The 13,305-nt window shown below is 35.0% G+C and overlaps 1 protein-coding gene across 1 annotated transcript in view; it reads right to left on the bottom strand.

Annotated features, from left to right (window-relative positions):
* LOC150101805 (uncharacterized) overlaps positions 1–11,918 on the bottom strand; it is a 57,506-nt gene extending 45,588 nt beyond the window's left edge. Inside the window, exon 1 of the mRNA XM_090400494.1 lies at positions 10,409–11,918. Within this exon, the coding sequence (XP_090256620.1) occupies positions 10,409–11,471 (1,063 nt within the window). The 5' untranslated portion in view covers positions 11,472–11,918. The remainder of the gene's footprint in view (positions 1–10,408) is intronic.
* Between the last annotated feature and the right edge of the window lie 1,387 nt (positions 11,919–13,305).

The following is a 13,305-nucleotide window of genomic DNA, read 5'->3' as shown; positions in this document are numbered from 1 at the left end:
AAAAAAATAAATAAAGATCAAAACAATAAAAATATGCAGGAAAACATCAGCTGCATTCTTATTAGTGTACCTATAGCTTAGAAAACACTGGGGCTAATTTTAGAAGATGATTCATATGGATATAAATAACAGAATAAGTAAAACTGGTATGCTGGGAAGCTAGGTAAGTAAATTTCATAAAATAAAAAAATTAAAAAAAATCAGCAAAAACACCAAGATAATATATTCCAACCAATTTCATCATGTGAATCTAAAGATTGGATTAGAAATAAAATATCTGATCAAAGATTAAATTATGAATTAGGGAAAAAAAAAAGTTCAGTAATGTTCAAAATTGTATAAGTACAGTTAATATAAATTGGTATGGTCACTGAAACAGATTAGCGATAAAAAAATTAGCAAGAACAAGAGTTTGAAGCAAAAATGGCAGGAAAAGAGCTATAAGAGGACTGGCATATATGTGTAATGATGCAATTTGCAATGCTAGAAGTTTGAAGTGTAACAGCTGTGAGAGAGGACTTGAAAGTATTGTTAAAGGTAGCGAAAGAAAAGAGTGACAGAGTTAGAATGGTGAGTCTGTTACCGCGGTATGACAGAGAGGAGTTCAGAAGGAGGGCCATAATCGCAAATGACATTATGTGCAGGTTATGCAAACGGTGTGGTGTGGAATGAGTTTGATGGGCGAAAGGACTTATACAAGATGGATGGCCTGCATTTGAATGGATTTGGTGTGCGAAGACTGGAAAAAGTGTTGCTGAATGAAGTGAAAATGGATGTGCAGAATCAGGGAAACTAGAACTACCAAGGATGGGGGTGGGAGTGGATATGCAGACATCAGTGAGACAGTTGAGTGTAAAAATGTATATAATGTACCTGGGCCAGCACTAAGGACAAAAAATGGGAATGGGACATTTAGAATAACGCATCAAGATAGGGGTGGAACAAAGGGATCACTGCATTTCATGTATACTAATGCCAGGAGTATTAGGAACAAGAAGGAAGAATTTTTGGCCTTGATTGGCTCTTCCTGGCCACAGGTTATTGGCATTAGTGAAACATGGCACATGGCTGACGAAAGATGATATAGTTAGTGGGATAGAACGTGTAGGTTATAGTGTGTTTAGGAGGGACAGAGAGAATAAAATGGGGGGAGGGGTGTTATTGATGATAGCTGATGAACTGCAACCAAGGAGAATTGAAGTTGTATTGCAGGATAGTGAAAGGAGCTCATTTGAGGCTATTTGGTGTGAGATTGAGACTGGCAGAATAAAATATACAGTTGGGTGCTGCTATAGACCAGGTGATGGAATAGATGGTGGAGATAGTATGCATAAACAAATTGATGAAATGAGTGGAAGGAGGGTAATTATTATGGGGGATTTTAATTATGGTAACATTGATTGGAAAGAGGAGAGGACACATGTGAGGAAGGAAATGGATTTTATTCAATTATTAAGGGATAACTATCTGAGACAGCATGTAATTGAAAATACTAAGGGTGTGAGAGTGCTTGACCTGGTAATAGCATCTCACAATTTGACTGTAATGAATATGACCATGTTACCACCTATTGGTGAGAGTGATCATAAGGTCTTGACCTGGGAGGTGGCTAAAGGTGTGGAATTTTTGATTAAGACAGGGTATATGTGGAATTACCGTGCTGGCAAGTATGACAAGCTTATGAGATTGCTTGGATCAGTGCCATGGCATGTACAACTGCAAGGGCTGGACGTCGATAGAGCATGGGAAGTGGTCAAGGAGCATTTACAGGACGTTATGGCTGATTGTATACCTAGGGTCCGAATAGTAAAACAAGTAGGGGTTAAATGGATGAATAACACCATTAAGCTTGAGCTGCAAAAAAAGAAACAACTGTGGAGGGAATTTAAAGAAAGGGGTGACCTGCAGGCACATGAACGGTATAAAGTGCAGGCCAGAAGGGTAACCAGTGTGGTAAAAACAGCAAAAGCCGATTATGAAAGGAAACTAGCTATGCAAGCAAAAGAGAATCCCAAACAGTTCTTTCAATATGCTGCAAGCAAGAAAAAACTGTACATGGCAAAATGATTTTAAGGAATGATGATGGTAAGGAGGTCACTGAACCAGTTGATATAGTGGAGTTACTGAGCACGCACTTTGCAAAAGTATATCATCCAGGTAGAGACATTGAAAAAATGAAGGAACCATTAGTTTATATGGGAATTGTGATGAATGAAGTGGAGGTGAATAGTCTATTACAGAACCTTAATGTGAATACATCTGTGGAATTGGATTGCATACCAGCACGGGTCTTGCGTGAAGCGTCTAAGAAATTATCAGTGCCCCTGACCATGTTGTTTAATCTGAGTCTCGGGTCTGGTTTAGTCCCGAAGGCATGGAAAGAGGGGAAAATAGTTTCACTGCATAAAGGAGGATCCAAGACTATGGTTGCAAATTACCGACCGATCAGCATATCAGGAGTTGTCGTCAAGGTCTTGAAGAAAGTAGTCAAGAGAAAAATACAGGAATGGATTGATGAAAATGAGATACTGTACAGGGGACAGCATGGCTTTGTAAAGGGTAGATCATGCCTGAGTAACTTGCTCAAGTTTTATAACAAGGTGACGGCTGAACTGGATAAGGGAAATGGGTTTACAGTGATACTGCTGGACCTGGCAAAGGCGTTTGACAGGATACCACATGGAATTCTAATCCGTAAACTACAACATATGGGAATGGATATAGGGTTGATGAGATGGATAGGTGGGTGGTTGATGGAGAGATATCAAAGAGTGGTTTATTCAGGAGTGGAGTCCAAAAGACGACATGTGACTAGTGGAGTGCCACAGGGTTCTGTTCTTGGACCACTGCTGTTTAATCTGTTCATTAATGATATAGGGAAGGATCTAAGTGGAACAGTTTATTTGTTCGCTGATGATGCAAAGTTGGGGAGGGTGATAGTGAATGCAGAAGATGTCAAAGTCTTGCAGGATGACTTGGATAGATTGGAGTTCTGGGCTAAGGAGAATGGATGTCAATTTAATGTGACAAAATGTAAGGTTATGCATTTTGGGGTGAAAAGATTAGCAGCAGTATAATACATGGGTGGAACTGTACTCCAAGAGATTGATGAGGCCACGGACTTGGGAGTGTTGGTGGATAGGGAGATGAAGTTTAGGGGGCACATTGCGAAAGTAGCTAAATCAGCTCATCAACTCACTTGGTTGTTGAAAAATACCTTAACGAGCAGAGACAAGCAAGTTATTGTACCTCTGTACCGAGCCTTGATAAGACCTCATCTTGACTACTGTGCCCAGATTTGGTCACCTAGGTTCCTTCTTGATGGGGAGGAGACGGAGAGGATCCAGAGGTGAGTGACTAAGATGATAGCAGTCTATGGAATGAACCATATGAGAATTGAAAATTTGTGGGTTGCAGAAATTAGTTGATAGGCGGAAAAGGGGAGATATGATTGAGACATTCAAATTACTAAAAGGATTCTATAAGATTAATTCAGAGGATATTTTTGAGATCAGGACTGGTGGTGGGAGAACTAGGGGCCACCTATGGAAGCTGGGCAAGAGTGTGGTTAGCAGTGGTGTTAGAGCTGGGTTCTTTACTTTTAGAGTGGTAAATGAGTGGAATAAGCTGCCAGAGTCTGTTGTGGGTGCTATGACAGTGAGCGAGTTCAAGGCAAGATATGATAGATACTGTGAGAATGTCGTATAGTTGTGTGGACATGATGTTTAAGGCCTCCCTCGATGAGTCTAAGGACTCCCTGGAGTAGCCCGAAAATAATAATAAAAAATCAGAGATCTAGCAAGTAATAAACCAATCTAGAAGAAAATTAATGATACATAGACTTATAAGTTGTTTGTGGAAACTATTATATATCTAATAAATCTTCTGAGGAACAGTAAGGAACTAACATATAAAATTTATACAAACAAAAATGATACTAATGAGATTTTTTTTTAACAAGGAGATAAATACAGTCAAAACATATATATATTCATTTGTTTCAATGGGAATATTAAACTAAGGTGCATATACCACTGAATCACTTCTGCCAAAGAAAATTAAAGTTAATTTACTAAAATGCCAAGCAAGCCATATATGAAGTAATTATTTCAAGTGAAATTAAATTTATATAAGGTAAATTTGATATCTTTATTAATGTGCTATGATTCAATTACAAAAATGTAAATGTAATGTTATGTCACAACCTGCATTTAAATTTGTTAATGTTCTGATTTTATTTTTTTATGTTAATAAATTAAAATACTGATCTGCAACAGTGATAACTTCAAGATGTAACAAGTTGAATTTACATAACAGAATCAATAAAACAAGTCAAACACTAATTCTTATCCGATTACTCAAGTCACTTTATCCTTGTAGAGAACATGAAAGTTTACTCCAGCAGACCAGCATTCTTGAATCTGAACACTTAATTACAAATGCTCAGATTCCCACGATGAGACTTGTGACTTCATGGAGGCCTGAATCATCATCATAATAAGCAATGACAGAAATGTATCAATGATTAAGAAACTGATCGCAATTTGACATATAAAATTATTATTTTTTAACTATGGAGATATGTGAAACTGGACAATTTACTTTTTTTGGATATATTACAATACTGTATCAAATTATGCATAATTAGCACTCCTTACTGGTTTCCTGTTTTATTCAGTTATATAATATAAAGTTATTACCAGGAAAAGAATTTGAGTATGACAGTCAAAGAAGAGGGGAAAAGTTAAAGAACTTGAAGTATTTGAGATTAAGTAAGCCTGTGGAATTACATGGATATCATCATATGTATTAAAGGGATATGTTAAGGAACTAACATTATAACATTCTGGTAAAATTTTGAAGTCGATATTCTTTTTCTTCGTATAACTTTCTACATTGGGTACAAAACACCTGAAAAACCAATTTATTTGCTAATAGAATTATGAAGTTGATATTCTTTTTCTTTGTGTAACTTTCTACATTGGGCATAAAACACTTGAAAAACCAATTTATTTGCTAATAGAATTATGAATTTGATATTCTTTTTCTTTGTGTAACTTTCTACATTGGGTACAAAACACTTGAAACTGTAACCTGCTGAAGGGGAAATACCCTTCAGCAGGTTATAAATTCTCTACTTATAACTAATATAAACTCTCTATTTATAACTACACGCACAATATGAGCAGATAAAAATTTAACGAATATAAAATTTGATTTTTAAGTTGCGCGGTGAAAAATATATGAAAATATAAAGAATTATTACAATTTGTAGACTGTGTTATATGGAAACTGCATTGTATAAGTACCGCGTTGAACAGGGGTTACTACAATTTGACTGTGTTATATCAAAACCGCGTTATACGAGCGTTACCTGTAATATGTTTAATCCTTTTTCAGTGCTGCAATTTCACTCCATTAAGCCTCTAACATGAGAAATATATATATGACATGTTTTAGAGTGGATATTTTCTTGTAGACATTTGTATGCACCGATTTTTTTCTATAATAAGTATATACCTTTCCTCACTGAAAATCATATGGTTATATGCAACAGAATCAGCTCTTGGGTGGGAAAAAAAAGCTGCAATTAGAAGTGAAACAGCAGAATGACAAATTAGTAGTAGCAATAATTTTGTGCCAATAATACACCCACATAGCACTGTTATATCATAGGTTTGTTAGTTGTTATATGTGGGGCTGATATATATAAAAAAAAAATTAGTATGGCAGATGAACATGACTGAGAATGTAAGCAATGAAAGGGATGTGAGGAGTGAATTAGTGAATTACTAAATCACTTAAGGAATTGACAACGTATATAAGAATATACGCTGAAGCAATGCTAAACAGAAATTTGTTTATTAATAAAATGAATAAAAATCTAAAGAAAAGGCTTATTAAGTGCTATATTTGGAGTATAACCTTATGTGGGTCAGAAACATGGATAATTGGGAAGAAAGAAGCTAAAATGTTGGAAGCATTTGAAATGTGGTTATGGAGAAGAATGGAGAAAATAAAGTGGACTGAAAAAATCACCAATGAAGAAGTATTACAAAGAGTTGAAGAAGAAAGGAATTTACTAAAGACCATAAGAAGAAGAAAGCATAACTGGATAGGACATGTATTAAGAGGAGACAGCCTACTGAAAAGAATGATAGAAGGGAAAATTGAAGGAAAGCAACCAAGAGGAAGAAGACGACTAATGATGCTTGATGATATAATGGGAACAAGAAGATATCAGGAAATGAAGGAGGAAGCAAGAGACAGAGGAAACTGGAGGAAGAGAATCTGCTGAGTTATACCATTGGAGCTGTCAAGAGACAGAGCACTAATGATGATGATGATGATAAGAATATAAATTAAATTACACTTTAATAAATATTTCTGATATTTCGGCAACATCACGTTGCCATCTTCAAAAGGAACTTACAAAAAAGGCATGTGCACGTAGGCACTACAACACAGTAACTGAGAATGAAGTGAGGAAGCTATTGTTCTCCTAAAAGTCCTGATGGTGTCCCCTAGCGGGCTATGTAGGTGTTCTTGGCCGTTGGGCTGAAGGTCTCCTGATGTAAGCCTCCCAAATTTGGGGCAGTCTAATGCAACCAAATTTGTTGAGGTTTGAAGAGTTTCTTAGAGCTGAGGCTGATTCCATGAACAGGTTTTTGAATTTGAACTTGCTACGGTGTATTATAGTAGCTTTCTTCCTGTATCGGAAATATTTATTAAAGTGTAATTTAATTTAAATTCTTATATACGTTGTCAATTCCTTAAGTGATTTAGTAATGCATAACCAACATATAAGCTTATAATAGATTTAGTTTAATCCTTTATCCCAGTGAGAGCAAACAAAGTTTGCGCTTGAAAATATCTTCAGGACTAAATATAGTGTTGTACTGAAGATATTTTCAAGCGCAAACTTTGTTTGCTCTCACTGGGATAAAGGATTAAACTAAATCTATTATAGTCTAACCTAGTGATAAATAAATTTTCAACATATAAGCTTGTCTATGTGAATTAGTGAAGTTAAAAACTTTAATGAACCTCTGACATAGTAGATACCATTGCAAAATATTTATTGATAATAGAAATCAACCAATTTTTTGGACTGAAACTTACAATCCATCCAAGCTTACACAATCAAATCATTCAAGAAAAGTGCCACATATCAGAAGATGACATCATACACACCTAAACAGAAATAACTCTACTATGGATACAATATAACTCTACTATGGATATATATGGATATGGTTGCTTAGGGAATAAGAGCCTCCCAAACTTTTGGCATGGATAAGCAGTCATCATTCAGAAATATATTAGAAAGATATAGATGCAGATGGCAATGTCAATCAGCATTATTAAAACCAGAGATAAACAGAGTATGAGTGAAATGGATGAATCATAAAATATTTGGTAAGGATCACTAATCTGGTATGAATGCTCAGATGTTGGTTAATACTCATGATGTTTAATGGAGAAAACATGTCTAAAAATAATAACTAAACTTATTTAGCTAATTAGATTATAAGCCAATATTTTGCCTTATCACCAAGGCATCTTCATGGACACAAAGAAAAACTAAATATGTGCAGACAGGCAGTAAGGCAAACACAGATTGATTTCAAAAGGCTGGCTCCTACACTTGTAATTTGGAACCTTGATGTGGTGGTAGAATCTTGCTGAAGGTCTCACACAATGAAGGTCCCCCAGATTTTTAGCAATGTGGTGGAGCCAAATTTATTCAGATTTGGAGAATTTTGGAGTGCTGAAGCAGTTTCTGAGAACAATATCTTTGATTTGTATCTATTTCTAAAGAAGAGGGAAGTCTTCCCCCCCACTGTATCCATGGTACAGAATGGCCGTGGTGCAGATGACATATTTTCTATATTTTTCTAGGCAGATATTAACTGTTATATATTAACCATGATGATCAAGATGGAACCTTAGTGAATAAGGGTAGCTAATTTTCGGTATGGCATGAAGGTCTAGACATTTTACCTTTTAAAAATGCATGCAATTTTTTCTGAGGTGCAATAAATGGCAATGTATTTTTTTGGGGGAGGGGAGGAGTTCCAAGGATCAACAGAGAGTTCTTTTAATTTTGTGAAGGGGGAAGCCATCGGCTAAAAATGTGATCGACTTCAGTAGAGAAACAGGCATGATCTGATAGTTCTAGCTCTATTAGCCAAAATTTTAACAACACCATACTGTTGGGAAGGATTGTGATGTAAAAGGAAATGGATGTACTTTTCAGTATGGGCAGATGACTAGAGCATCAAGGAAGGTCAAACAATTAGTGTTTTCCTTGTCAATGGTAAAAAGGATCCTTGGCTGTTGAGGTGTGCTAAAAACGTTTCTAACATATCACATGGAGAATATGTCATCAACATAACATAGCCATATTTGTGAATCTGAGAGGGGGGGGGGGTGTTTAGGACCGTTTGTAAAATGTTTCAAGAAATTATTAGTGTATGTCGGGGGGGGGGTATCCTTGGCTGTGCCTTCAATCTGCATTTAGGTTTTTCCCTACCATGTAAAATATCCAGAGTACATAATGACAGTGAATAAGGTAGATATGGAGGATAGAAAGTATGAATAATTTCTGAGATTTCTTTCAGGGATACATTGATGGATAAGGTTAAATCAAACTGACCATGTCAGTATACTTGAGGATCATATCTAACAGGCATGATTTGAAGTGCACAGAGTTTTTAACATGGGAAGATATGTGTCTTGAAATGAGAGCGAGCTCTCGGTCTAAATATCTGACCAATTTATAAGTAACGGAACCAATACTGTCTACAAATTTAAATATTTTAGCAAACAAATACTTCACACAAACTGGAATAACAGCTAATATCTGTCTAAAAGAGCATGAAAAATATATCCATCATCTGCACTACAGCCATTCCAGGGTGGCAGACCAATCCATAGATACAGGTTACCAGATCCAAAGGGGGGGAAACTCCCTCTCATACATAAACAGATAAAAATCAGACACTGTTTTCAGAATACATCTCAACACTACAAAATTCTCCAAACCTAAATAAGTTTAGCTGCATCACACTGCCAAAAAAAAAAAAAAAAAAAAAAAAAAAAAAAAAAACGGAAAGACCAGACCATCACTGTATGACCAAGATTCTAATATCACCACTACCCACAGGGAAGGATTGGTGAAATCTCAGAGGACACCTGTAGGAGTCAGCCATTTGAAATCAGCCTATACATACAGGCATACCAGCAGGCACTGCTTAGTTTTTCTTCATGCTTATGAAGAAACCTTAGTGACAAGGTTAAATATATTAGGAGGGGAAGACTGAAAAGTTCTGATAAACACTTAGAACAAAAATGATATTAAAGCAACCGACATAACCCCAAGAAAGAACATATCGTAAAATCCTTTAACCCCCATGTTTCATTATATTATAATAATTTGTTCTTTTTCTTTTAGAATATATAAGAAGACATGTCAATTGCTTCATTACCACAACTTTTCAGTACACCCTCGTCATAATCTAATTACATAATAAAATTTAGTTAATTATTGGTAGGTTGATTGGTAGAGCCTCTGCTACTAATGGCTCACGCAAAAAGTTAAGCAAGTTTGAGCACAGTTAGTAGTTGGAAGGGTTTGATCATTCGATGCTATTGGCACTCTCCCTCGATAAGTCTTTGGACTCCCTGAAGGTGTCCAAATAATAATTTTCACATAATATTTCACATTTTTCACATAATTTTTTTTTTTAGATGTGTTTTCTTCATTAAATATTCACATGAGCTTGGCAAGGATAAAAATCTGTTCATTGATGATCATTAACTTACATCGTGCCAGTGGAAAAGGATTTTTTTTTTTTTTTTTAAGCAATGCTGATACAAATGATTTTTTATTAATATAAACGTACAAAGTAAATTTCATTGTGGAAAAGAAAAATAGTTCGAAAAGTAACAGATAAATAAATCAGCGTTATTAATTCTTTGTGCAGCTTCATTCCAAATGGCACACACACACTGACATCTGTTATAGTATTACGATTTGGACAGATAACATCAAAGTGGAATGGTGTACCATCATTCCTAACTGAAGACTTTTATTCAATAGTTATTTTATGTTTCAGACAAAAAACCTAGCAGAAGTTAATTTTATCCAATCCAAATGCTTATTAGACATTCTGGTGCTATTCTTTCCCCCAAATGAGCTCTTGATGATATCATTCTACAACAGCTTTGATAAACTTTTTTCTTGTTAAAATTGTTTATTTGTACTTTATAAACAATCTTAGATTTATATGTATAAAATATAATAGTGTTACATTATTTCAGTGGCATTAAAATATTTTGGTTCCTTTACTCAAATTTTGAAACAGTAAAAATTAAATACAGCATATTTTTGTATAATACTTACACATTCTTAATTTAAAAGATTTTTGCATGACCTGACCACTATTTGTTATTGATTCTGTTGGCACCACTCCATCTATGTTATCAGCAATGCACTTTTCATTTTCAACAGAACTTCTTAATTCATCACTTTCATCTTTGCAAAATGGTGATGTGCTACTATGTTCATCAAAATCACTTGTTACTTTCACATTTAGGATTCCACTACTACTACTACTACTGTCATTGATGTTTTCATTACCATATTCAAGTTTTAAATCTTTATACAGTGATGAAAAGTTTGGAAGTACTATCTTATCATCAAGATTCATCAAAAATATATATAAACAATAAGAATTTTCCAAGTATAGCTTTTCATTTGTTAGGTGTTCTTCAACCAATGAAGAATCAATATTTTCCCAATTAATATATGACAATAACTTTAATAAATCATTCTGTCTCTGTGCAACATCATGACTAATCCAGCATGTGGTTATTTTAAGACGTGACAGATGTGAAATATGTATATTTTTATCAGATATTACAGTTTCAATTGCATTTAAGGAACACTGCAAAATTTCATCATGTTCTATTATTTCTTTTATGTGATTTTCAATGTACCTTGCAGAATTTGCCAAGAGATCTGGTAAATCATATTTTTCTCCCATTTCTAGAGAAGAGAGGCAGTTAGTAATATCAATATATCTATTAAGATATTCTGCACAATAATTCTTTAGTTTTCCAACTACAAAGTGATTTGAAAGTCGAAGAAGTTCACCAACATTGTTTTTATTTATAATTACTGTTCCTGTATACATATAATTAAGGAGTAACTGAAATGCTTCAAGATTCTGACATGTGACAGTAAGTTCTTCTTTCACAGCTTTGTGCGCTTTTAGAATGCACTCAAAATAAGGACTACATGCTGCTAAAACATTACGGTGAGCATAAAATTTTTCGCCCTGAACATATAAAACAACATCACAAAACTGACCACTTCTTCTCTGAGTACCCAATTTTTGAAGTACTTCCATTCCTTGTTGGCTGTCTTCAAAGTTCATTGAGCTCACAGGTCCGTTTGAAGTCATACTTATTGAATAGCAGGAACTAGGTAAAATATATGCTAAAACCGATGATTTAAAAAAGACACTACCACATCTTTAATAAATACTTCCCTCATTTTAAGTCTATACATATGCTTGTTTTATGCAATGACAATACTGTCAGTCATTAAGCATTTTATGAACTCACTCAGAAATGGCATGACTGATAATTTTAACAAATCGGCATTTGTATTTGTGACCACGAAAAAGAAAACTAGTAGTTTATGAGCACCAATTACATATCAACATCTTCCGATTTCATAATCCTAAGGGATAGCGCTATAAATATAAAATGTTGGAAAACTGTATGTAAAAACGGTTTTCAACTTTCCAAATCACACCCCTCTACAGGGTGTAACTTGAACTCACCACAACTAATTTAATATAAAAAAGTGCTCTAATATCGCCTCACATAATCCCTATGATTGCACTTTGACCAACTAAAATAACCTGCAAAAGTTAACAAGCAATTGACACTACTATTATTATTACTACTAGTGCCCTCTACACAGAATCATAAAAGTAAATAAATTTCCTTTAAATTGTAGAAATTTAAATTGTAGAAAGGAACCACTGCTGAAAATACTTAAAATTGTAGGCTTTAATTCAAGCAGGTTCCAAAACTGTAGGCTTTAATTCAAGCAGGTTCCAAAACTGTAGGCTTTAATTCAAGCAGGTTCCAAAACTGTAGGCTTTAATTCAAGCAGGTTCCAAAACTGTAGGCTTTAATTCAAGCAGGCTGGAATCAGAGGTAATTTACATATCAGTAATGATCAAAGTAACATTTACAAAATGTATGCATATTAGAAGTAGTAATAATGACGAAGTTCAATGGTAATGAAAACCATTCAATGATTCCTTTGAGCGTTTAGGTTTCCACAGCGCTTTTACTAAGCATACTAAGCTCATGGGCACCTGCATTACATGGTTAAGATAACGAATAGTACTTGAAAGTACTACGTTTAGTCGCTAAAACAGGTTCTCTGAATCTACATAGTGATCTTAACTCAAGAAAAGAAACACCAATGAATAAATGTGATCTGAGATTAATAATCATTATTTTATTTTATTTTTCAAACAGCTGAAATCAGGGCAGTCGAAACTCACTAAGCAACTAAGGCAGTGCCTAGGAGCAGAAAGTCTGAAGAGCGGCAAAAATATATCTCGAAAATAAAAATACCGGTTGTTGTTTTTAAATTGACATGTTTTCTTGAATTTAAGGTCAGCAAAATTCTGCTTGTCTAGAAGCGGCATATATCTTAACAACGGTCCTGGCCAAGAGAGAGATCTTCCGTTCTATAAAGTCTCTTCTTTAATCATAGAATAACATATAGTAGCACATACATACTTTACCTACGCATAATAACGCATACAGTATACGTACTTTTAGGCACGCTCATATAACAAACAACAATCAGCAGTAGTCGATGTAAAAGTGATTGGGCTTCCTCAGCAATAGGCCGTCCAAAGCAAGGCCTAGGTTTAATTCTAGTCCCCGACCAGACGAAATTCTAAGCAGTTCATCGACCGGTTATTCAGTCTCTGAGCAAGCGTTTTTGTTCTATTTTTCTCTCCCGGAAACTCATGCCTAGCATGCCTATACTATACATATATAGTATAGGCATGCTATATTATAAAAGGATCAGGGACCACAAGAGGGCAATTTCGCAGTCATATTTTCATCGGATGAAACTTATAATCAGTGATAGTCTTGGGTAAGCTATCCCTGATTGGTTATCGTTGGAGACTGAACTTCCCACTAAGTCTCCAAACGTTAGAGATGGCTGAAATGGCCTTGGCTACTCCCAATAAACGAATA

The sequence above is a fragment of the Typopeltis vanoorti genome, chromosome 11 (genome assembly GCF_054136105.1).
Source record: "Typopeltis vanoorti isolate ZY-2024b chromosome 11, IOZ_Tvanoo_1.0, whole genome shotgun sequence".
NCBI lineage: Eukaryota > Metazoa > Arthropoda > Arachnida > Uropygi > Thelyphonidae > Typopeltis > Typopeltis vanoorti.
The sequence above is the reverse complement of the archived record's forward strand: the minus strand, read 5'-3'. Positions and strand labels throughout refer to the sequence as shown.